At 32.6% G+C, this 27,931-nt stretch overlaps 1 protein-coding gene and 2 long non-coding RNA genes across 5 annotated transcripts; 2 read left to right on the top strand and 1 right to left on the bottom strand.

The window, feature by feature from the left end:
* The first annotated feature begins 179 nt into the window (after positions 1-179).
* Positions 180-2,428, top strand: LOC148614663 (uncharacterized). The gene is made up of 4 exons (XM_088588922.1): positions 180-311; positions 725-841; positions 1,622-1,723; positions 2,294-2,428. The coding sequence occupies exons 1-4, from the start codon at positions 273-275 to the stop codon at positions 2,426-2,428; spliced, it is 393 nt and encodes a 130-aa protein (XP_088445048.1). The 5' UTR covers positions 180-272.
* On the bottom strand, positions 2,412-13,942 carry LOC148614662 (uncharacterized). Of its 3 annotated transcripts, none has more exons than XR_015923750.1 (6): positions 13,864-13,942; positions 13,242-13,352; positions 12,806-12,893; positions 8,807-8,905; positions 7,852-8,192; positions 2,412-3,810 (listed from the first exon to the last, which is right to left on the bottom strand). It is a non-coding gene; the product is annotated as an uncharacterized LOC148614662 (long non-coding RNA). The 3 variants fall into 3 exon arrangements; XR_015923751.1 differs by having other exon boundaries at positions 8,021-8,192; XR_015923752.1 differs by lacking the exon at positions 8,807-8,905.
* Positions 13,928-16,545, top strand: LOC148614661 (uncharacterized). Its single transcript, XR_015923753.1, has 3 exons — positions 13,928-14,000; positions 15,237-15,344; positions 16,269-16,545. It is a non-coding gene; the product is annotated as an uncharacterized LOC148614661 (long non-coding RNA).
* The last annotated feature ends 11,386 nt before the right edge of the window (positions 16,546-27,931 follow it).

Raw genomic sequence — 27,931 nt, 5'->3', positions numbered from 1 at the left:
ATGGCATTTCTATATACATGTGTGTGTATCACTATAATAGTATAGATCATTTTCACAGTTGTTTAACATAGAGAGAGAAGGTTTTGGTAATGAACTTGACTGACCCAACAATGAACTAGTCTATTCCAGTATTCTGATCACTAGCTACATTGTACGCAACCTTTATCATGACATTATGCACGAGTCATGACTGTAGGAATTTGGATTGATATGATAAGACTATAAAGGTCTTTAACATTGGTCATTTTCTCATTCGTGCTAAAACGGGAAATATGCTGTTGGGACTTCTAATGTGTGCTGTTATTGGGCAGGTAAATATGTGTTTCGATTCGAATTTTTTGAATTCTTTGTATACCTCGGAATAAGAAATGGATAAATGATTATCTTTAGATAGTAGAATAGAGAAAAAGATATGTGATGCAAGTTTACAAATCATTATACCCATGTACCAATTATCGAGAAATTTTTATACCAATAAAATACCCAAATTTATTACTATACCCACCCCAAAAAAAAAACAAAACAAAAACAGTCCGAGCAGAAGAATGAAAAAATATTTGGAGCAGGGCCATCATCTTCTGGATACTGCATACGTGTATTATGTATTAAAGCCATAAGAAGTATTTCCTGAAACATCAATACAGTACTCAACAAACAACGAAAAAGGAAGAATGTTTGGTGTATACGCATATACTACATCTTTGTTTTCTTTTACTTCCGATAGTCATTGGCTGCAACTACAATGGCACCAACCACACATGCCCATAGAACTCATCATCACCGAACACATGCCACTAGGGAGCCACTGGAGTTTGAAACCTTTAGATATGACCCCCATTCGGTAAGTTGTGTGTAGATGTCTGAATCATTGCAGGGCCAGCATTCAAGTATACTTAACACATTTTTAAAGTTAATGTTTCATCCAAACGCACAAAAAAGAAATAAAAAATAGGGAAGAATATTCGGAGTCTTTTGAAAAATGTTCTGCGGGAATGAAACGGGTTTATTTTTGAAAACTTAAACAAAATATCGTTCTTACATTAAGACTCGTATGAAATCAAAATGCTCCTTTCTGGATAGTTTAAAATGCCGCGATGAATAAGTATCACGGATTGGGGAAAACGTACCATCAACGCGTAAATATGTGGGATGCAATGCATTTACATGTACTAATATATCTTACTTCAGACAGGTCAAAATGTTAATGTAAAATTTGTAAAACTTACTAAAACACTTTACTTGATAATATTTATTTACATTCACCAACAAAGTCTACTATGATTTTACTAATCTAAGGAGATTTTATAAAATCACATATACTTTACAAAATATCTTACAAAACCCAAATATATATAATGGATCTGATCAATTTTATTCGATATCTTATAAAAATACTGAAATGTATTAGAGCTAAATATATATTATTTCATGTTATTTAAATCCAATATATGTAATGTATAAAATATCTGCTTTGATAATTATAGAAGTCTACATATCTATGAAAAAAAAGAAATATGTTGATTTTCACTCACATCTCTACACTAGGCAGATATTTGTGTTAATATTTTACATTCTTTTAGTATTTTATGTATCACATTTTAAAACAACCTGTTCATTCCAGCACATCATGGCCGTAATGACTCCCCACAAATGTTACCTGTACACAATGACAACGCAAGAATCAGTAGACGTTCATACTTCTACAGGACTTCACGCTATTGAGGCAAGAATAATCCATCTAAAACATTATCTTTCTTACGGAGAATTAATGGAGGTTCCCCTTTCATTACATGTTTTTCATAATTAGTTTTATTCTGATATGAACGACGTTTTCAGGGGCGGATCTAGGATTTGAGTTTGGGGGGGGGGAGTTAATTGAATTAAATGCCACGCAAAGCAAGGCAAAGATATTATGGGGTGAAACTTGTTGTGAAATTTTTTTTCTTAACGATTTAGGGGGGATGGGCGTATACCCGGCACACCAGTCCTTGGCGCCTGGATTTTCACAACCATGTTTTTCTAAAAATGAACCTCTATTTGTTTAATGTCCACATTACACTGCGATAATCAATTGAGTTAAACACTTGTTTTAAAAGTAGATTGCTTGCAATTCGGTAACAGATAAATTCATATTTCATTACGTTTGCATCTCTTATAATAACTGCAGACCAGAACCACCTCTCAAAACTGTTGCTGGTGAAATAACCGGAAACATATGCATAATGGTCTATAACGACATCGAATAATCTTTCTTCAACTTACCATATTACTCATATTCATTTTATTGTTGCAGGCCAAAATTATTACTATGGTCGATGATATGACAGCAACATACAATACCATGACACACGATGAAGTAACAGCTGCTAGCAAGTTATTAGCCAGAAATTGTAATCATAACGGATGGACAACATACAAACTCAATTGATTAAACTAGATATACACTATATGAGTAATTAACTTCCAACAACTAAGCTAGAAAGGTCCCCTGTGAATGTTTTATATCTATAAACAAGTGTGAACACAGACTGGTATTGCCCGAGGAGCAAGTATGAAAACAGACTTGTATTGCCCGAAGAGCAAATTTGAACTTACATACGTTTTGTCTTGAACGTGTTTGAATTGTCTAGAAAACTTATCTTTTTATTGATATCAATAATTGAATAATGCACATGTTGATAAATATTCATTAACATGTGTTACTAAACATCTAAATGGGGAACAAATTCCACTATGGATTGCCATAAGACAAGTCATATACATATTACAATGTTCCTTCCTTGAAGGTGTACTTGCAAGGATGTGTTGAACTTAATATGTCATGTTAAAGATTGACTATTTCACTTTATATAGGTTAGATTGATAAATTGCTGGACTCTCATTTTTTTTTAGATTAACAGAAACCTACAGTGTGGTATCTGTCATTTACATGGATGGACTTTATTTTAAAATGGTAGGCGCCATAAACTCAAAATCTAATAAGAGCATTTCTTTAGTAATTAGTAAAATCATATCAAAATTTCATAACAGTAAAAGATCAACCATAACTAAAAAGTCATCACATGAAAAATACAATGTTTTGCGGTGACACTATTATATAAAATTCATACACACACACACACACACACACATATATATATATATATATATATATATATATATGCATATTCGGGATCTTGGAATGCTCCATTTTCAATTCCTAAAAAGCCTGTCAATTACTCTTCCTTAGGACCAACTTAGTAGTATGTGATTTGCTAAGAATTTACATCTATAAGGCCTTTGTTTTTACATTAGTCCTAGTTAAACAGTCCTCGTAGGAAAAAGCGAATAAAACTGCATAATGGAAAAAAATTCCCGCCGCTTACAGTCATGTACTCAACAGATAACATTCGAAGTTCTTATGAAACAAAATTACAATAACGGTACATGAAGGACTTTAAGATTAAATATCATCGATAAGGGCTCACAATTAACGCTTCAAAGTCAATATTTCAACTAATTCTTGTATCAAACAATTTTAAGCAACTTCTAATTAATTATATACATTTGAAAAATGTTTCTTTGGACAAAAACTGTATACTATAGTACTTGTGTAGCAGCTGTATAAAATATGGTTTCAGAACCAACGTAACGTGTACGTTCAGCATTTCAAAACACTGTCATTGGCTTTTCTCTAGAATCTCTATTTCATTAAGTCCTGTAAATCTTCACAATTTAATAAAACTTTTTACGTGTGTAGTATTAATGTTTTGATACTAAACAAAAACCTCATCCTTTTAACAGAAATGTCATTTATCCATATTTGTCTATCTGCAAATATAAGAAAAAGAGTTGACATTTATTTTTAATACTTTACAAAAATAATAAAACAATGTTGTTTTTTTAACATATATGCAGTTGTATATCAATGCCTGATTTTGTTGATTGCCGGGTTACCATTAATGTATTTTTGCACATGTATAAAACATGTTTTATTTAACAAATGTAGACCTGACGGACCCGTCGTAACAATAAATGATAAGTAAACTTTAAAAGTATTAAAAAAAAATTATGTGGTAAACTTCTTAAAAAAGAGTAACATTTACATGTGCAATGTTTAATTATGAAGGTGATTAAAATTATATTTTTATATACATGTACAAACAGTACTTTATTTGCACGAAGTAAAAACAAAATGGTTATATTAAAAATCATATTTATTTATGACATGTACATATATAGCAAAACTAAAAAGTATTGAAGCTAGCTTCTCGGGAATGTTCTTACATTTACACAGTACTTTTATGTGCATATAACCTCTACATCTATAGTGTAGAGTCATCGAAACTTCATGTTACAGTAATGGGCAGCCAATTTGGCTACCCCAACTTAACAGATTCCTCAATGCCATGTATTTTGCAACAAAACGTCGAAAAGTAAATATACATGATATACACGTACGTGTATGGAACATGAACTGTTAAAACATATATAAAAGGAAGGCCCTATTTAACCTTGGTACCCAAGTTTTTTCTTCAGCAATATGTGAAGAAATATGGACGATATTGTGTTCTTAATAAAATGCAATTTGAAAGAATCTATACTTACCTCCCGGACTGCTTTATGAACATTTTCCATTGGAAAATATTTAACAATTTGAAAAAAAAATATCGATTTCAGAACCGCTTTTGAAAACACAAATCCAAACCTCATATTGTCTGTATATATATATATAGACTACTACTACAATGTAAGAGGTTGGAATTCCATTCCTCCAACGTACCCAAGTCAGAAAATAGCTTGCCAGACAACCTCCAGCTCTGCTGGAGTAATAAATATACCATCCATTTAGGCCTAAAAATGTACCCGTTCACAACTGACCCTTCTTCAAACCCCCTACCCGAAAGTTTTTATTTGTGATATTGAAAAAATAATAATTAAACAGTCTGTCGATTGTCTTTCAGTAAAAAAGAAGAAAATATCTTCTTAAAAGAAATTAGGCCATGGACTATTATTAGTTGGTTTGTCTTTGCATATTTGGTTTTCATTGTATTCTGAGTTTGGTGTCACTATAATGACTTATTTCATTTTAAAAGTTTTAAATAAAAATAAATCCGTGCCTACCGACTCTACAAAATTTCAGAATGGTGATCGAAAACATAACTTTACTTTTTTCGACCTTCGAGATTTTTCATCAATTGACTGGCATGCACCAACAAGTTGACTTACCTATCTGTCTTATATGCACTTGAAAGTGTTGATTTTATCCCGAAAAAAGTATTTTGCCGGGTCAAAGATTCAGCAAATGCTGTATGCTGTACAAGATCACTAGGTCACGGATTGACATTAAATCACCTGGTAATGCATTTAATGAATTGAATGAATATTTCCTCAAATACACCATGACCGACATGCACAGCATGGCTATGCCCGGGGACTGCGTAAACGCTTCACTGCTTTACACCGTCCGTGAGTGACACCAAACGATTGCCAAGGGCGTTAAGAAAACCCTCTGACCGTCATATATTACGAATACCGCATATGAGTGCAAACCAGGTTTAACAGTTTTGAGTATATATGTTAGCATGAAAACGAAAATTAAACCAAATATAGGGACAGTCAGCTGATGGTCGGCGTCATTCATATCGTGCAAATGATTGGTTAAAACTGTGTTACAAAAGATGTTTTTGGATTTTAGTGGTTTATATACACAAATACAGTCAAATTATCAACTCAATTATCTGCTAGAAGTAATGATGTCCTAGCTTTATAATGCACGAAGGGTTTAGGCTAAAAACCACCAATTCCACTTCCCATAGGCTTCTATGCTAATTTCACAATATTCAATGGCTTCTCTGGACTTTACCTTAACTTTAACCTGCAGAGGACTATATATCAGCATGATTCTACATATGTCAGCTCACAATCCTCAGAATGGCATGTGGGGTTAGCAGACTTGCAGCGCAGTACTGGTCACCGGAAGTGAAGTGTCTATAAATAGCATGGGAAATCCCAGTGTTTAGGGGTATATTTAGAAATCATTATGGAGATTAGGCTTCACATCACAAGAAGCAAAATGCACCTATAAAATGTACAGAAATGTTTTTCCTTTCAGAAACTGTTTAAATTTTTTAAATGAGATGAGAACTTTTTTCACAGCACTATGAGGAACAGGGGTAATTCCTGCGTAGGACTATTTTTGCGTACGTTCCAAATGCTCATTGGTTGAATTGGTGGTCTGTAACCTTTAACGGATATATACGAAAAGTGCTTTCGTTTTCAACTTTATTGTCATAGTGTTATTTAATGAAACACATTTGCGATAAGTTCTAAACCCCCTACGTAATGTATATTTATAATATGGTCCAGAAAAACCTTTTAGCTAGTTTCTTGGGAAGTTCTCCTAGTACTATCAGAAAACATTTAGAAATGAAAAAAGAAACTGGACAGATTTGTTCAGGAGTAAAATGGTTCCGTTTTGATCCTTGGAAAGAAAAGGACAAACGTGTTAGTTTTCGGGACCCTTTTACGGTGTAAGCCTTAAAGTTTTTATAAATACTCAGCTTAAAATTGTTTAAATTACGTGAAATGAATTGTCATGAACTGTTCCGGCGTAAACATGTCCCAAAGTAATTATGGTCGACCAACAAAAGATTTAATTGTATATGCAAAACTGTATGAGATTATTTTATTCTAATTGGCTCAGAATATTTTTGTATTAAGTTCTAATGAAAATTGGCACGGAGCTGTTAAAACTAAATATTTCAAAATATATCTGGTATAGATATGTTAAAGCTATCCAAAATTGTCTAAGAGCAGTTTTGTATGGTTAGAAAGTTGTCATTCAGTACTGATAATTTGTATATGTATGAAAAGAGTCTTTATTACTAGAAACTTGAACAAATGATGAATATGTAGCCAGTGACGTTTTATGACAACCGAAATATGAATTCACGTTATCGCTAACAAATTCCACTCCAACAAAATTGCATATTGAAATTTCAGGTATTGATGTGGAACAATACCTATCTGTCTAATATAAATGTAAGTTCATAAAAGCGAAAGGAAAATTGGTTAAAATATCGAGATTAATTTAACACATTTTTGGAGATGGGAGCGAGTATGATCTATTTCTGACATGTAAGTATGCCTAGCAAATAATCAAATGTTACAGTCATAGTCATGAAAAACAATTTTAAAATTTAAAACTTGAATTTGTAGTACTAATAAAAATTAAGATTTTAAACCATTGTTTTTAGGAATAAAATTGAAAAGAATTTTTTAATATCTCTGCACAAATACCCTACTGAATGAACAAAACAAAAAACTAAAATTCAAATGTTGTTTCATTGGTGAGAACATGATTTAAACTGAATATCATTTAAAAACATCACTTCTTGGTAGAATAAATTTTGTCACAAAAAAGGGAGAGAGAAAAAAAACGGGAATAGGGAATGTCAAAAAGAGATCAACCCAACAAACAATTGACAAAATGGCCAAATATATAATCTTATTGTTAAGCAATATCCAATACGGTTTCAATGAAGTAAGCGTGAGATAAGTACTTATATATTGTGCATGTACTTTTGTAGATATAAAATATCAAATTCATGACGGCATTGACAACTAACACCCATTTTAAACTTAACTTTTCCAAATGGTGAAATGATGTTCAGGACTATTTTATCTTATAGAAAAAGGAACAGGTATGGTAAAACACAACAAATGCGCCATCTTATACCCTTTTTTAAGAGTAATCAAGGGAACCAAGGTTATAGCGGTAATCAAAAGAATGTAATCCAGGGACAAAGACCAGACATGGAAAACAGACATACACAACAAAAAACATAAAGTAACTAAAATCATACATACAAAGTAACGAAAGCAAATGAGCACTTCGGACTCCATTAAAAACTGGGAGCATGGACCAGGTGCACCGGTAGGGTAAGCGTCCTCTGCTGTTCTAGAAACACCCGCCGAGTTTCTCATAAAACATCAAGTCCAGGGTAGACGACATCCCACAGGCATTCAAAACACTCACTGAGTAAGAGTCCACTTAATCTAACACCAATATGTCAGACCATCATTGATTGTCTTTGCCGTTGTGACGAGTTTATCATTATCTGTGATAAGTATTTCATTTATGGTAAATTTCTACTTGCTTTCTGCTTTTTTCCCATATCTAGGTATTCTAATATTCTGTTTACTCTCACCTAAAATACATACATATATACGCAATAAAGTTTAATATATTTAAAAAGTTTTCCGATTATAACGCTTTGTTGTGAAGTGAGTGATATTTATCGTAATTTTTTCGTGTTTTAACTTTTGTCTACCATGGACTTGACTTTTTATGATTAACTCAGCGGGTGTTTCTATAAAAGCAGAGGGCGCTTACCATACCGGTGCACCTGGTCCATGCTCCCAGTTTTTAGTGGAGTCCGAGTTGCTCATTTGCCTTTGTAACTTTGTATGTATGTTTTAGTTACTTTATGTTCTTTGTTGTATATGTCTGTTTTCCATGTCTGGTCTTTGTCGCTGGATTACATTCTTTTGATTACCGCAATAACCTTGCTTCCCTTGATTAAGTTTTCTCTAAACATGATATGGTAGCTAAAGCTAAAAGAGTTTTTGCTCGTAAATCAATATTACGATGATATACTCATATATGATCAGTACTCCCACGAAGCTCAATACTAATGGACGCCGCATTCTTTGTATTGATTTCGTTTTCTGACAAGAGCTTCAATTGTTTTTGTTAGATTTTACCTTAAACATATTTTATTGATAATAAATGAATTGGATTGAATAGAAAGTCTAGACCTACATATATCCTCTCCATACAAGGCAACGCACAACATGTGTAGACAATTAGGTTTCTGGAACATGGGTTCCCTTGATTACTCTTAAATATTTGAACTGTTTGCTGTACAAAATGAAAGAAAAAATTGTGCTTTATTGTTTACCAAATTGGAATTAACTTTTAGAATCTTATTATACGCCATTGGTATGTTAGCCCAATACATATTCACACTTATTCTTGATGGATATGGTACGTCAATAATGAAAATGGTTTTGAATATTTTTTGAAGATTTTACCTTTAAGAAAGTATGTAAAACCTTGTTAACATGAAAATTAACTAATCTAAACTATGAATGCAATTAATTATCATAGTGCGATAATAAATACAATTGTAAAATAAAGTCAATCAACAAAAACTTTTTACTATCATAATATACATGAAAGATACTACGTGTGAATGCTTAATTTTATAGTGTACTTCAGAAATAGTTTTGTTTTTTGTATACAATTTTGTACAGATAGTACAATTCTTATATTAGTAGGTGTTAAACGTTATAATCAACATGCAGTTCTGAACAAACATTTTGCAGAGACCACCTCTGAAGTTGTTATAAGACAATGGTAGGTATGCGGCTAACAACTGTTTTTAAGTTTTAAAGTTTATTTATTACTTAGTTATCGGTGTTGATTTTTTACCTACCAAACGCCTTAGATTATTCAAAAGGGGAACATTTGTCAACCTTGTAGGGGAATTTCCTTTCGTTTGTTCTTCTAATTCTAGCCCTTTCTCACTAACGGGACTCATCACCATCATCATCATGCTTAAATTCCTCTTTTAAAGAGGTTGATAAACATACAAGGCAAGTTTACAAGTGAAACATGAATAGCATAAGGAAGTAATTAAACATTTTCAAACTATTGAAAAATAAATTATCCTTACGTTGTTAGCACATAAGTTGATGAATTAGAAGAATGAAATGCAATGCTCATAGCCTATGATGGTTTCTACATGTTCGGCTGTGATTTAAAAACAGTTAAATGGGTAAATAAATAGATATATAAAATGAAATGATATATGATAATAATAGAGAAAATAATGAATCAAAATCCGTAATCAATAATTTCAAAATTATTAAAAAAATAAGTCTGAAGTTTTCCTTAAAAATTGAGCACATAAGTTCGAAAATTGGAACGATGAATGTTCATTACCAACTATGGTTTCAACGTCTGCGGTGTTGCCAAGTAATGTACATAGTAAGGTTTCGGGACTGTTGCAACATAGTTCGTCGAGGTACAGAAGGAGTAATCAAGGGAACCAAGATTATAGCGGTAATCAAAAGAATGTAATCCAGGGACAAAGACCAGACATGGAAAACAGACATACACAACAAAGAACATAAAGTAACGAAGATAAATGGGTTTTCCAAATGGGTTGAAAATGTCAGTCCAAAACACATCGCGGAAAATATAAGTACTACAACAAAATAAAACGTAGTGTTCAATGGTGTCAATGTAGTTCGACCCACATTTAGTTTTGGTCTCCGATTGAGGTACACAGGTTACAGTTTTTGCCAGAAAAAAAATGCATTATTCAGTTCTGATATTAATTTTGCAGCACGCCAACCAATGAATTGTATATTCCTAAAAAGTGAAAATTCACTATCACTGTCCATGGTTTCTGCCTTTTCCTTGTTTGCATACATCATTACATGCGGTTTCACTAGTAGTTCCTATAGGCTTTTCGAAGTAAAATTTTCAATGTAGTTCTTGAGATCGTTCTTTTAGAAGAGCGTTAATCAGTCGGAAATAAAAGCAAACGAAGTATGTTCACTTAGGTAATTGTAACGCATGTACAGGAATATATATTGGTTACGGTCCCTGTTCGACGTGTTGTTAGTTTTTGGAAGAGTAATCAAGGGAACCAAAGTTATAGCGGTAATCAAAAGAATGTAATCCAGGGACAAAGACCAGACATGGAAAACAGACATACACAACAAAGAACATAAAGTAACTAAAATCATACATACAAAGTAACAAAAGTAAATGAGCAACTCGGACTCCACTAAAAATTGGGAGCGTGGACCAGATGCACCGGTAGGGTAAGCGTCCTCTGCTTTTCTAGAAACACCCACCGAGTTGTTCATAAAAAGTCAAGTCCGGGATAGACAAACGAGGGAAGGAAAACTATGACCCATTGAATAAATCAGTTTTCATAGTGCTGATGGATACACCATAACGATCCACGAGTTCATGATAACGACCATAAAACTTCTGTAGTGATGACTTCAATCTTGTAGCAAAATAACCCTGTTCCAGAAGCCTATTTGTTAAAGTTCTAGCTCGATACAAAAAGTCTGCGTAGTTTCGGCAAGCTCTGGCATAACGTATGAGTTGTGATATGAACACTCCATACGCAGGAGACGAAGGGATGTTGTAACAGATGAAAGGAAAATTCTGAATGAAAAGACATCACGTTTGTCGTAAAGTTTGGTCAATAGTTTTCTTTTACGATCGATTTCTAAGTGTAGGTCAAGATATGAGACTGACTTCACATTGTCTGTAGTATCTTTTATCTCAAGTTCTTCTGGATAGATGCGATGTATCAAATCCCCGAAATTAGGATTGTTTAAAGATAATACGTCATCTATATAGCGAAAACTGAGATTGAAGGATCTAGCCAAACGATATTCTTTCTTTCTGATCAGATCAGCTATAAAGTCAGCCTTATAAGAGTGAAGGAATAGGTTAGCAAGTAAAGGAGCACAATTTGTTCCCATTGGAATGCCGACCGTTTGTTGAAAAACACGTCCACCACACTGGACAAATATGTTGTCGATTAAAAATTCCAGCATTTTGTAAACATCTTCCTCCGTATATTTGGAAGATGAATTGGAATTATTTCTTACAAAGTATGAGGAATCTCTACCAAGAACTATATATTTGTATCTAGGTGTACCATCTTTTTTGGAAAAACAAATCTCTTCTTTGGAGAGAGTGGTAGCAGTGTAGGTCTTATCACTGCTATTATTTTCTACGTCTACCTCTGATAATAAACATTGGATATTAAACGTCTTGCAGACAAAAACAATGTTGTTTCGGGCTTTGTATGCTGGTACGATAACATATTTGTCATGTATAGTAGACAATGTTTTTGCTACATCGGGGTCTTTGAAAACGGATGTAGCCTTGGCACTCATTGACCTACTTAAAACTTTGATTCGTTTCAAAATTAAAGACCTCACGGCCTTCAACCACTCTGATAGAGAATCAATGTCTTCTTGTTCTCGTTTTATCCATTTTCTTGCATAGTCGTCGACGGCATCCATAAGAACTTTAAAGTTATAATTCCAATTTATGGAGCGTGGTTCACGGTACTTGGGACCTTTAGAAACGATATTACGCAGAGATTCGTTTTCGACCATGGTTAAATCTCCCGTAACGACGTGACCAGAAGGACCATATTTGAATGGAGAGGTTTTGCAAGAACAGTCAGGTGGTTTAGCCTTGAAGTCCTCAATCTCGAGGTTCTGCAATAGCCTTTTATAATTGAAAATTTCGGATGCGATGGATGAAGTAAAGGAATATGAAATAATTGGTATGGATTTGTCTTTGAAATATGGGGGAATTTTGTTGGAAACGTTTTTGTGATGGAGGATGTTAGCCAAGTTAGTTTTTCATTTATTTGTTGTGCTTTTAAGATAAAAATCATATAGATTGTACATGAAATTTGCACTTTGTAAGAGTTATCATTCTTGATATTGTTTGAGTTGGTTGATTTTAGTGGGAGATAAGTGTATGATTTTCTCGAAAGTGCAGAGCTGAATACAGAATTAAGTATCGTTATGTTAAAATATAATATATATAAACTGAAAAAGCATTGTTAATTTGGGGGGGGAGGTTCTACACCATGAATCACTATATTATTGGCAGCGTCTGGATTTTATGTGGACTGGTATTTAAATGAAAACTATTAACAAAAAAAAAACAAATATCATATTACTTAATACTGTAAGCAAAACATACCTCAAGTGTATGAAGACCATGAGCTGTATGAACGCCGGTTGTCTGATCACCAGATAGCATATAAACATACCAAAGCTACGAGCATTTGCTGAGATTACAAGAAAAACAAGGCACTAAAGGATTTTTGAGAACTAGTTTGTATAAATGATATATTCAGTAATCTATGTAATTTTTTACACGTCTTCTCTTATTTCTTTTCCGTGCTTCGTTAAAACGAAAAAAGTTTCAAAAGTTTCAAATTTCGCTTGAATTAATAAAATTTTTAAAATCTATCCATGGTCGTTTGAGCAAAACCTTTCCCACCAGCCACCCTTTTTGATGTTAAAGCAAGTCTATCGAATTAAATAAAACAATAAAATGTTTGTGCTATGTAGCCAATGAGATACGAAAATATTCATTTAACAAAAACAGGTTTTACAATGAGGCTTAAACTTACAGAATGAGGGTCATATCTACAGTTGAAAGATTCATGTTCTGTTGGCCCCTTGGTTAGTCAAGTACCATGATGGCCGTGGTGTCCATGGTGTTTTGTTGTCATGGCAATTGCCTTAATAAAATATAAATAAACTTCTTACGGCAATCGGCAAATAACATGACCATCAAAAACATAAATTTGAAATGTTAACTAATCCGAAAAGTAAAAAAGTAATACAAGTCGCTAAATCAAAACGCTGTGTTAAAAACAAAGTAACACCACAATAGACAAAATTACAACTGCTTGTGAAATAAAAGAAAGTCTACTGGTTGTAAAACTCCTAGTTTTTATCAGAGTACACAAGGAGAATATTAATTATTTATTTAATTTCCTAAATATCGGTAAACAAATTGTTCACATAAAATTACCATAAATTCTGTATAATATCATATTATTCGATGGTAAAAGTCTACATAATTTCTGTTTTTTTTCGTTTATTTTGATAAGATTTTAACAACCATTTGTGCCCAAAAACTGACATAATCAAAACCGTACTCATACAGCATGTTAGTGTGTATATATTTCTGGCATGAACGTAATTTTCGAATGTTGATATTTGGTCATACATTGTAAACTGACTCACCTGAACCACAAATAGAGACAACAAAATAGCAACCTTCGTCATAATCGAACTATTGCAAGTCTAATAGAACGGATACACTGCACATGTACTATGTGATAAGGAATTTGTTATTCATAAAGACGTAAATGGAGGCTACAGTAGGTACATCTAGCGTCTTCACAAATGCTTCACATATTAGTTTTTTTAAAGCTTAACACACGGTTCATAAAACATACATCTATTCAATATCATAATTTCTTTTCGAAAACATGATACCAATCAAAGACTGTTTGAATTTGAATTGCAGGTAATAGTAAATTTACTTATATAAATATGAATTTGATTTAAATATATATCATATTTGATTAGAAACCAGTTTATACAGGTGAAGGTGACTATGTGGTTTTGTAAGTAAAAGCCTTACTGTAGCCCCTATTATAAACCAGAAATATTTGGACTTGAGCAGAAAGTTTCATACTAACAGTACAGGTCATAACACTCTAATCAGGTAAAAGTGGCAATCCACGTTCACAACACAGAATCCATCCTATAACCTTGCATTCATACATATTCAGCTTAACGTACTTAAAGAGGTCACGATTCAAAAACGTGGACAGGAAAATCAGAATTCGATTGGTTGAAATTAAATTGACAATGTGCATGATTTTGAAATTATTCTGAACTACATTGATGATCTTGGTATAATGAGCCTGGATACGGACTTAAATTTTCCAACACTATATCATTTAACTAAATTCTTATCAAGGTTAAAAGATGAGATTAAACAAACGGACTTTCGCCTTACAAATGGCATCTGCTTTTGATACAAGCAATATTTTGTTCTCTCATTGTACAAATTACTTTAAAGAAACATTGGTATGGTGTTGGACAAAAGTTATTTCTAATGAAAAATCATATTCTAGGTCAGTGGTATATTTAGCTTTTTTATGACATATCGATACAGCTTCCATTTCAGAGTTGAGACATGATTTTTTCAATTAGATTTTTAAATCTAATTTTACAACCCATCAAACTTGACAGTTACTGGAATGTACTCACTCAAAAGAAAAGAAAAAACTGCTTACCCTCAAGGAGTACACAATTTCACTCTTGATTGTGTGGGAGTTCATGTAGAAAGTGCTTTAGCTTTTTGCGCTTCTGTGCAGTCTCAGTCTCTATATGTAATTGTGTTTTATTCTGTTATCTACATTTTGTATGCAGATCGTTCTTGCTTCTTTTTTTGTTAATGTGCTAAAACTATTGGCTCTGAATAACATTCTATTTACTTAGTAAACAGATATTCTACCCAGTTTTTATTGATTATTTTTTTATAATAGTACTAATACACAAAGAAATGTGAACTTTTTTGTTTCAAAGTTTTTAAACTTTTTCAGGTCATCGACAACGACAATCAACAACAGTAGATGTAAATCGTATTTTAATGTTCACTAAACGAGAGCACTACTACTATTGCTCTCGCTTGCCGAAACAAGTTTTTGCCTGTAAGTCACGACGAAAAAGGATTTTATCTTTAGTCGAAAAGGTCGAAGGAAAAAGTATAACGGTGCTTTCACAATAGAAACAAAATCTTTACACTAATAATTACAGATAATAACACAATGTTTATTTACAGTTCTGTTGTAAGCTGAGATAAAGGATTTGATATTTGGACTGTATATGCAGAATTAACGTGCCCTATCGGAACACCTGATGTCATACCCGATTTTTTATTTATTTTATTTTTTGTGGAAATTCATTTTGCTAGTGCTTTAGTCTTTTGAGTGTTTTCATTTTCGTTAGTTTTTTAATATACATCTATTTAATTTTATTTGGTTCACTACATTGTGTAAATCGTCTTTCTGTCCCGTTTTCACGTTCAGATAATGTACATGGATCTTGATGTATTTGAATTATTCTTCTGTTGAAGCTACGGTATACTTATTGCCGATATTTTGTATGACCAGTGCAGACAAATATTACTGTAATATAAATTGAACTTAATGAAAAACAAATAGAATAAGCGTCATTCGCTTTTGTACTAGAGCATCAATAACTGATATAAATTTTGTTGTAGAAAAGGGAAGATAAAACTTTGTTACTGAAGTATTCTTGAATTATGCTTCCAATGCATACGTCCAGTCAAGCTTTTAAGCATAATTCCATTTAAGAATAATTGAAAGACAAAATAAGTGCCTAACATAGGTCTTAAAGAATACGTATTCAAATTTCCGTTTTTGTTGTTACAAAAATTCAAATTTAAGATAAAAACTAAAATTTAATCAAAGTTTGATGATCTTAAATAAGCAGAGTTATCTTTTATTTACCATGTATATCCATTTCAGTGTCCTAACATATTAATGCAAATTATACCATTGTCAGAAAAGTGTGTATTGGCAAATCGTTTTAATGTTTTGTTTCCTTTGCAGAATTGCCAACGAGAACATCACATATTCCTGTGGACCATGTGGTAAAGTAAGAGTGATTGGTAAAACATCTAACTGGTGCAGCATATGTGGAGAAGGTCTTTGTTTTAGCTGTTCCAATGATCATAACAAAAACAAAACCAGTTAAAAAACACACTGATTAATGAATTAACTAAATCGCTATCATAAGAGTAAACTATATGCCAAATTCATCCTTTACATGACATGATATTATTTTGTGAGCAACATGATCGAGTCTGTTGTTCATTATGTATACCGTTGCCTCATCATAATTATTGAAAAATAGCATCATTCGAGTTGGCATCTCAAATGTGCAAAAAGATGTTGCATTTTCAAATCTCCAAACTCGCGATAACAGTATTATTATACTTTACAAAGCAGTTCTACAACAGAAAGATGAAAATGCTAATGGCATTAATATGCAGATAGGAAAGATGGAAAACTATATTTCATTTCGTGAAACAGAATTCGTCAATCTTATTAAATCTGTTAGAGTATCTTTAAAATTAAAATCCGAAAAAAAACTCTTTTGAAAATATCACCAGATCGAAATATCGTCACAAGAAAAATGCAATACGCAGAAAAATTAGCAAAAGATATAGATTATCTATGATCCTAGGCAAATGAATTTTGGCTGGATTTGGATATTTAACACCATTGAAAACAAGTCTTTTAAAATAGAAATTGTCCAATAAGGGGATCGTTGACGTTCTGTTCTTGAAAATATGTTGCTTCCGAAATCATAAATAAATGTTGAAAATAACCGATCAATAAAAGGTTTTGATGCAGGCTATCCGATATGTTACGTTGATCGTTACTTGTTGTATTGCAATAAACGCGATTATGACAAGCGTGAAATAGTAGTATGCCTAAATTCAAGCACAAAAACTATCATAAATAAAATACCTGTTGACTCAATTAGGATACATATGAGGATTTGGACATGAAATGTTACTGGTAAATTGGTTTTTAAATCAAACATTAAGGAAATTGCATGGGTGTTATAGTAAACAAAAATGAATGTGTGTACTTTTTTTTTATTCACCACAAAGCCTTTTACATTTCACACAGAGAGGAAATATAAATAAGAAGATATCAGATATAGGATATAAACTAGTTGGATTGACATATGACAACAAAAAGCATGAAATTATATGTCACATTTGGGAAGGAGAAGTCCACTTTTATAGGATAAATATGTGCATCATTAAAGTTGTATTTTTCTACAACTAGGTTTGAGTTTTGTAGTTTGATTATTTGATTATTTTATCATTTCAATTGATTTTGTGGATAAGTTCATTTCCCCGCTTTATTCCCTCCTTGCCAACTACTGACTACTTATCTCCCTTCTCGAAATATGATTATGAATTAATTTTGTTTTTACCTTTATCGATCTATAATTATGAACTAATTTTGAATTTTTATCGAAATATCGGCAACTAAATACCGAAGGGTCAGCATTGCGATAATTCATATACATCAAAATTAAAAAAAAACTAGGCATGAACGTGAAAACAGGGTACAAAGACAATCTACATACATAATTTAGCGAACTGAGTACAACATATAAAAACTGAAGATAAGGAAGAAAAAAAAAACTAAAGCACTAGCAAAATGAACTTCCATAAAAAGGAAGTGATTTCAGATGAATCTAACATCTATTTACATTTGGCATGTGTAGTTTACATTTCCACATGTAAAAGCAACGTAGAAAAAATATTAAACACTTTGTCTCTTAAGAAGTATTAACAATAGAAATAATCAATTTTGTTATGAAATAAGAGATAGAAAAGACATCAAAGGAGTAATATTTACCAAAAACAACTTTAAAAAGAAAAAAAAAGAAACAACCGACAATTTGGAATTAAAAACACACGGAAAGAAAAAAAAGCTAACATCTTAAAAAGTGAATAGCGTCTGTTCTGGCCTTGTAAGATATTGGTCGGCCATGTTAGATGTTAAAAGTTGCTAGCAAAAGGAACAGATATCTATAGAATATGGAAGATTTAACATAATTTAAAAAATGACATTTCGTAGCAGTCAAACATATAGTGACCACCGTAGTTTTGAGATTCGTAACCTCGATCTGATAAGAGTAACAAATCGAGGGTTTGGGGTATTTTTTTTACTTTTCAAGTGTTTTGCTAATGTTTTATTGTCTGCTTAAATGTTTTAAATAATGTAATTGAACCAAATCATTTCAATGAAGACGGCTAATTAAGAAAACATTACCTAGAGGTATTGTCTGGCCCCAAATTATGTAAAATAGAAATCATTTAAACAGATTTAATGCTCACATAGACATAATGAACAATTATAGATTATCTTTCCTGTTAACATACCAATCTATTATAAAGTAGAATATCCATGAACCCTATTTTCGAAAACTACAGAAGCTAAACACACTATTAAAGTGTATACTAAACCAGAGGACTAAGCCATCTTTAAATTTCCATTTTCTTAAAGTGGCTTACATTATTGTGTAATCTAAAGTTGAACAATATCACATAAGAAAAAAAAATATTATAAATGTAAGAACAAAAGTGGTAAATACAATATATTCAAAAGACCTGCATACTGAAACTATCAAAAATATAATGAATGGAAGACGTTGTCCAAAATATCCTATGACATCCACAATACGACCACACGGAATGCTACAAACACTTATCTTATCAGTTTTCTAAAATTAAAACGAAGTTAAAAAAGAACTTAGGCTGTGTTTATTAAAATTCGCCATCTTCATATCCATAAATTATGTTAGGTAGCTGTCTTTATAAATATCAGACAGGAGGTGATTCATGAATGCCAAAAACCTGCAGATTGTATTTGTATTCCTTATTTAGAACACTTTCAAACCACATAGCCAATATTCATTTGTCATTCAGTTGTTACACAAGCTTCATTGATAAAAAGATATGCAATAAAATGGTACTGTGCAAGAGTAATTGTTGGTGATTTTGGTTGGTTCATCGTTTAGTGGGGTTTTCTACATGAAAAGTGATATAGCTTAGAATGTTTTACTTCAGTTCAGTTTACATGTTGTCCATCCATGATGATTACATTGACGACCTAGAAGATGGTTGTCGGATGTAATATCGGCGTGTGACATGGTACTGTAGCATTCGTTTTCCCAGTCTTATTTAAGCTGAGCTCTCTTAACGATAATATTCCTTTTTCATTTTCCTAGCTCAGTTTAGATCATTTTTGCACAAGTATCAAAGTCCGAAAAACCGAATTCTTTAGATACAATTGGGCCCTTTTTAAATGGAACACTTTACTACTTCACTTTACCAATATTTATAAATTATTTCACGAAGGTTGTACAAGAAATTATCCTAATGCCCAAAAATGTCAATCTTTTTCACAGTACATTGCACAGTACAAATATTTAGAGCATGCATTTTGTATTTACTTTTTTTTATAAAGGTAATACGATTGCGCATTTGTTGCGTTTCACCATATCTCTTCATTGTTCTATCTATTGATTCTTGGATAGTCATTTGGTAGAGATAGCATGTCTTCTGTTTCATCACTGCCACTATATGCTAAAATGAAATGGTAGCTTTGTTTGTCTCCAGTATTGTCTTACAGTCATGTAGATAAAGTTTACAAATTTCCTTGAAAATGTATATAAGAATATCATCAAAAATCAGGTTTTGTTTTATTTATTCAATGAATGTGCTTCTTCTGTTTTCATTATAAATATATGTTGATACATGGTTACATAGTGATGTACACAATTAAGATGTTAGCATTCTTCAATGTTCCAAGAGAACTGCATTTGTCATCAAACTAACGTCGGTAATTGAAATAAGCATTTAATGCAATGTAATGAATTGCCCCACATTTTGATGAGTGGGCATATGAATTTTGTTTATCTGCGTTTTATTTTGAAGAAGAAGCATATAAAATATTCTCTTTTTTTTTTTTTTTTTTTTTTTTTTTTTGGTATACATGAAATTAATTTTCTGACCTCAGAACAACATACTTTTGATTCCAAATGTTGCTGATTAAAAGGATAAGAACTGTGCAGATAAAACATTTTGCGTCCTATTTGTCAACTCGTTGTTACGTCCACAAACCGCATTTCTTTGTGTCTTTGGTGACGCTTGAAATTTCAGTGGCAGCCAATTTATTATGATTTCAGTTAAAGTTATATCTGAAAGATTCGAATCAATATATGTAACTAAAACAGAAAATAACGTATTGAATTGTCTTCTCGTAACAAAACGACTAGTCCAGTTTGTTCATAATTAACGATAAATAATAAATAGATTCATCATTAAAGAAGGTAACGGTATGAACTGAGATTGCTTCCCTGTCTGCTATAATGTACAAACAGTTATTCTCAGTATCCGATAGAACAATTATTTTGTGCTGATGGAAGTTAAAAATTTTCCACATCACCGGGTTGAATACAAAGTCTTTCATATGACTTGTTTTCCTGTGGTTTACATTTCCTTTCCCCACCGATACTTCCTGGCCTCGCATAAAAAAGGAAGCTCCGGTAAATTGGCAGATTTGTCTGAATAAATTTCTGCTTCATTAAAAAGTCTGTTTACATCTGACGGTAGACATTTAGGAATGTTTTGATGAAGTCAATAAATACTTTTACTATTTCCTGTTCTGTTCGAATCTCTTGTTCTAGCCTGTTTTGTTATGCATCTAGTTGTTGTAGAGCAAGAAACATATGCTGGTTTGATCCATGTGTCTGAAGTGTTTCTATATCGTGTGCCATTTACACAGTCTCATCTATTTTTGCCGATAACTTTTCTCTGTCAGGCGATATTTTCAGAAGAGCTTCATCACATTTTGAATTTAAAGAAGATTGTACTGACCTAATAAATTTTCACAATTCAGTTTCAAGTATTGCAATATCGACTTCAATTTTCACCTTCTGTAAACGAATATCCTTTGCATTATCATTCTTTATTTTAGTATTTTATTGTAAGATTTGAAAATACTGTCTCAGCCAAACTGAAGATCTAATAAGACAAAATCTGTTTTTACATTTCATGATGCTTCTTCGATGGACAAAAAATTACAGCAGTTACGTTGAAACGCTTGAATACATAACGTACAACAAACTTTATCATGTTGCGTACAAAATAGTATTACTTCATTGCCAGAATGGATTTTACATACTTACATAAGTTCCACTCAGATAATAAAGGCACGCTCAAATTACCAACTTGCGTGATGATTGTGTGTTTGGAACTTCCCTTATTTTTCCTATGATCCTTTAAACAGCTATCGCAAGGACCTTCTCCGCATGTACTGCACCAGCTATTTGACTTGTTTATCTTATCATCTCTTCCACACGGTGGACATAAAGTTTAGATAACATTCTGTAATAACACATAAAGTTATCGATTCCTAGGTACAAAAATACTATAACTGAGTGTATATTAGTTATTATTGAGGCAGTTGTTTTAAGTTGACAGTAATGAGATAATTGTTCGCGTTTGATGACATGGACGTTAAACACTACAACGAGGTTTATCATTATATACTTGTTATTCACTTTCCATCTGAATGCGGATTGCCATGATACAACTGAGGCAATCATACATTATCGGGCAATTTTTAATTCAGCATCTATTTGAACATCTGGTTACATGTTCATGACTTATAAGGATTACTCGGCTATTTAGTCTACACTTAAAACCCAATAGTTTCGCATGATGCTACGCCCTGTCAGACTGAAATCAGGCTCTCAGTGCACCTAAGGTCATAAGTTCAATTCGCACTTATTACCATTATGAAACCTTTGTCCTTTATTACCCAAATACTTTTATGTGTATTAGAAAAGAAACAAATATCTTAATCCATGTATTTCTTCGGTGGAAATGACAGAAAAAAAGTTGGTTTTGATTTTTATGACTATATTTATAATTATTGATATTTAGGAAATAACAAGAAATTGTTGTTTTGTAAACTTTTACAATTTAAATAAATGTCTGCGATTTTGGTTTATCTGCATCAGAAACGGACGCATTCGCACTTGGCTGCAGCTGGGAGATAGAAATGGGGTCCCGACTATCAAACCGCCGATTTAACTTTGAAACTTTACCCTAGATTTTGGTTTAATTAGTACTCATAACAACAGCCTACTAAATTTTTTTGAAGATATACGTGCAAAAGTACACCAGATATAAATACAAACAAGCATCAGTTTTGTTTTAAATAACTGTGAAAGAGTAATCAAGAGAACCAAGGTTATAGAGGTAATCAAAAGAATGTAATCCAGGGACAAAGACCAGAGATGGAAAACAGATATACACAACAAAGAACATAAAGTAACTAAAATCATACATACAAGGTAACAAACGCAAAGGAGCAACTCTGACTCCGCTTAAGACTGGGAGCATGGACCAGGTGCACCAGTAGGGTAAGAACCCTCTGTTTTTCTAGAAACATCCGCCGAGTTGCTCATAAAAAGTCATGACTCGTTGAATAAATCAGTTTTCATGGTGCATATGGATACACCATAATGATCCACGAGTTCACGATGACGACAATAAAACTTCTGTAGTGATGACTTCAAATTTGTAGCGACATAACCCTATTCCAGAAGCCTATTTCTGAGAGTTCTAGCGCGATATAAAAAGGTCTGCGTAGTTTCGGCAAGCTCTGGCATAACGTATGAGTTGTGATATGAACACTCCAAATGCAGGTGCTGAAGGAATGTTACCACAGATGAAAGAAAAGTTGACAATTCTGAATGAAAAATCATGACGTTTGTCGTAAAGTTTGGTCAATAGTTTTTTGTTACCATCGATTTCTAAGTGTAGGTCAAGATATGAGGCTGACTTCATAGTGTCTGTAATATCCTTTATCTCAGGTTCTTTGGGGTAGATGCGATGTATCAAATCCCGGAAATTAGGATTGTTTAAAGATAATACGTCATCTATATAGCGAAAACTGAGATTGAAGGATCTAGCCAAACGATATTCTTTCTTTCTGATCACATCAGCTATAAAGTCAGCCTCATAAGAGTGAAGGAAAAGGTCAGCAAATAAAGGAGCACAATTTGTTCCCAATTTGTTGGAATGCCGACCGTTTGTTGAAAAACAAGTGCACCATACTGACAAATATATTTCAATTAAAAATTCCAGCATTTTGTAAACATCTTTGGAATTATTTCTTACAAAGTATCAGGAATGTCTACCAAGAACTATATATTTGTATCTAGGTGTACCATTTTTTTTGGAAAAACAACGATGTATAATGTTTTAAGTCGGGATTTTAACTGAGTATGGGGAATAGAAGTATACAGTGTTGAAAAATCATAGGTTTTAATGATATTATATTCAGATAATAGTCTTGAACTGATTGTCTCCAAAAGGTCTTTCGAATTTTTCAGGATCCACATTGAATTAATACCACTACGGGAGTAACAAGTGTTGTGGTAGGACTGTAGACCCTCTTTGACAGTTGTGAGTATAGATGTTAAAAGTTTTGAAAGAGGTTTGGTGGTACATTTTGCAGATCCAGCTATGAAACGTTGTTTGTATGAATTCTAGTGGAGTTTCTGAATCCAGTACATAGACGGTAAATCACAATCATCGTCCTTGGTAGAGAGACCAAAAGAGGATAGCACAGATTTATGGTTTTCCACAATCTCTTCTTTTGAAGGTGTGGTAGCAGTATAGGTCTTATCACTGCTATTATTTTCTGCGTCTATCTCGGATAATAAACATTGGATGTAAAACGTTTTGCAGACAAAAACAATGTTGTTTTGGGCTTTGTCTGCTGATACAACAACATATTTGTCATGTATAGTAGACTATGTTTTTGCTACATCGGGGTCTTTGAAAACCGATGTAGTCTCGGCACTCATTGACCTACTTAAAACTTTCATTCGTTTCAAATTTAAAGACTTCACGACATTTAACCACTCTGACAGAGAATCAATGTCTTCTTGTTCTCGTTTTATCCATTTTCTTGCATAGTCCTCGACGGCATCCACAAGAACTTTAAAGTCATAATTCCAATTTATGGAACGTGGTTCACTGTACATGGGAGCTTTAGAAAGGATATTACGCAGAGAATCTTTTTCGATGATGGTTAAATCTCCTGTAACGAGGTGACCAGAAGGACCATATTTTAGTGGAGAGTTTTTGCAAGAACACTCAGGTGGTTTAGCCTTGAAGTCCTCAATCTCGAGGTTCTGCGATAGACTTTTATAATTGAAAATTTCGGATGCAATGGGTGAAGTATAGGAACATGAAATAATTGGTATGGATTTATCTAAGACATGTACAGTATTAACATAACTACTGTAATCATCAATGTGCATAGAATGTAGTAATATAATAAATGTTGCAGTCTCTTTATTTGAAATAAGTGCTCGCATTTTCACATTTTGTATAGATAACTGAAGAAAGTAAATCTGTTTAACAAATACTGGAACAATTACGGGAATTCCAGAATAATGGTTTTATCTATGATAACTTATGAATAAATTGTCCGTTACGATGATGTATCCCAACACCTATCTTCTGATAACACGTATTTGCTAGGTCTTCAACCCAGCCATTTTGAAAAATCAATAAACAGGACAGGTAGCCCTCAGGAGAATAAATATACCCTACGAATGATTAACTACCTCTAAATTAGAAGTTTTGTAAAGAAACTGATATACTTTATCGAAGATATGTATAATGTCTGGCAAGAATTGTGTTTTTTCATGTGTGAACCAGGTATATATTTAGACTGAAAAAGCAATTGAATTATATAGACTAAAATGGCAGAAAAAGTATGGATTGGTGATTTTGTATGTGATCTTGCTTTGATGCAAGGAAGAAATTTAGCACACATTTTCGAGATCGTCAGCAATCAACTTTACTAAACCACCTTTTTGAAAATTCTTTTCGCAGTTAATTTGTATCTAAGCTGCATCTTATTCGACTTGGCAAAGAATTCACAGTCCATCAATAAAAAAGTTGTTTAAACACTAAATTACTTCAGCATGCACTATTGTTCGAACGTACATGTATAATAAAAGCCTTGGTTTTATATGGAATGCATTTGTTGTAACTGGTTACAATTTAACTATTCTAACTGGCTCTCTGCAGAAAGCATATACGCATTATTTGTGAAAAGTCATATGATTTTCTAGAAAAGTTCCATCGCATAGCCGCAATACGAGTACTAGATCTCAAGAACAAATGTTCCGATGTATAAATTAATACTTATTAGCATTGAAATATTATTAATTCGTGAAAAACAAAAACACGGAGTTGATAACAACTGCTGGTACTACAACAGTCTTCTTGACCTGTTTGGTAACCATGTCAGTCCTGAAAGTTTAATTAGAAAATAAAATTAACAAAATCAGAATTTCCTGTAGACTTACTCAATCAACATGTTTTGCATATTCTCAGTTTTAATATGTTTATCTATGTTTTTCATTCAATTAACCATTAATTTAAGTTTTTTTTTTATTGAACACAGACTCTTTGGTAAGATTCATGCATTCAACAATGTTAATGATATTGCGATGCGTACGAACTTCATTTTTTATCTATTTTCACACATAAATTTAACTTTGACTGCTGTTGTATTTAATGTATGGGGTCCTGCGACTTGAATTAAAAGTAAGCCATGATTATTTTATCACAACAATACATCAATTTTATCACATACACAACATAATGTGCAAAGAAAACGTCTTTGATTTCAAAATGTATACTGATTGATATCCAATGCATTGATATACATTGCGTTTGCCAATTAGGTACATTATCAAGAAATGGTGAACACTTTGAGTTTTCATACAACTGAAACATGATGGTGGCACTGATATTTCATCAATATTAATTCGATAACTTCCTGTCAAACATCATTACATCATCATATAAAGATATGTTTGCTCCATTTTCGTAATATTTGTTTTTTTATCCAGAATTTGCCTTTCTTTTTGAAGAATTAAACGGAATGGCATATTATATTTCTAAAGGTGCATCTCTAAGCGCTACAGGTATACAGATATCAAAGCGACGATATTTCTAAATCTATTTGTGTCAACAAGCACAATTTACAAAAACCGATAAAGAGCTATCCACTTTAAATGACTTGATTTTTGTCCGTGTCCGTTCCTGGCATCATTGTTCGTGTCATTAATGGTACAGTTAGGTTAAAAGGACAACTTAATGTGAATAAATGAGCACAACAGCTTGATGCACGATATTACTCCAACTGAGGCCTTTCTTTATTAAAGATTTTTATCATTTGCTGAAGACGAAGAAGTTCTTAAAGCCTATTGATTATTGATTCTTATAGTTGGTTTGACCCTGCTTATGTTGGTGCTCTGCCTTTGTTGAACTAAGTTTGCTAGTGTTAAAGGAACTATAGTTATTGTAGGCTTAATATTTCTTTCGCTGTTGAATTTCTACAGTTCAGTTGGCCATTTCTACAGTTTAGTTGACCACTTTAGCTGATGATTGCTCTTTGAGAAACGTCCAATGAATTAATTAAGAGGAGTGTGAATTAAAAGTTATAAGAAATGTTGTTGTTGATTGGTCTGTAGCCAGAATTGCCTTGTTATAAACGAAAATGGTAAAAGCACGTATAAAAACGTGCATTTTCGTTATAATTTAGTTAATAATGAATACAATATATATGCTAAATTTAGGAGCGTAAAGCTTATGAAGGCCATAAATGACCGTTTTATTTTTAAGAAATAATTTACTGAACACTTTTATTCTACAGTGATACAATGTGTTGTAAAATGACAAATTCTCACTCAAAGCTCTTACCCCTCTAACATTCCCGGCAACTTCTGTATATTACTGTTACAGTATAAATTATATTTTCAGTATGTTGTGCAGATATCTAACATCAAAATACTTTACTTCAGTCTAATAATTCGGAGAAATATTTAGGATCTCAGGAAATGCTTATTAGGTGTTCGGGAGAAATCGGAAATGATACTGCATGGTCAAATCAGACGTTTATCATTCATTCATCTGATATTAACATTGATAAAATAAAATAAGCGTTTTACACTATCAAAATTGTGTGTTGTAATTTATTGTTTTTCGATCATCGTTGCCAACAAAAAAATGGTTCCCTCATTGGTGGTTGTTAAGTGAAAACAATGATATTTACAAAAACAAGTTTGCTAACTCTTATAGACATGGCACCCTTTTTACATTAGCAATTACTGTTTATACCAGTGTTCGTTTTCGAATTTCTTTTACATCACTCTTATTTTTCATTACACCAGTCATCTAGTTTAATGGTCAGTTGAATATTGTTGTACCCATTTCAACTAACATCAAACAAACAAGAGAAATCGTATGGCAACTGTGAAAGAAGGAGATTTGTGTAGCCAAGTTTAACCCACCATTTTACCTTGAAATGCATGTATTATGATAAGAACCATTGGCTTATTTTCCGATTCATCCTTGATTTCAACAATTCATGTAGTATTTATCATTTTCCTGATTTGGTAATTTTGCTTTAACCTACATTTTCAGACTTTATAGCAGGACCAAGTGAAACAAAAACAAGTAAAAAATGATGGTTTTTTAACATATATTCAGCAATTTGATTAGTCCAAAATTGGGTTAAGGAAGGTTCAGGTAGGGTTTTTGAATGACAAAACCGGACTAGACCTGTGCCAACATACATAG

The sequence above is a fragment of the Perna viridis genome, chromosome 6 (genome assembly GCF_037379345.1).
Source record: "Perna viridis isolate PV_CMFRI_1.1 ecotype Kerala chromosome 6, ASM3737934v1, whole genome shotgun sequence".
Lineage (NCBI taxonomy): Eukaryota > Metazoa > Mollusca > Bivalvia > Mytilida > Mytilidae > Perna > Perna viridis.
The sequence above is the reverse complement of the archived record's forward strand: the minus strand, read 5'-3'. Positions and strand labels throughout refer to the sequence as shown.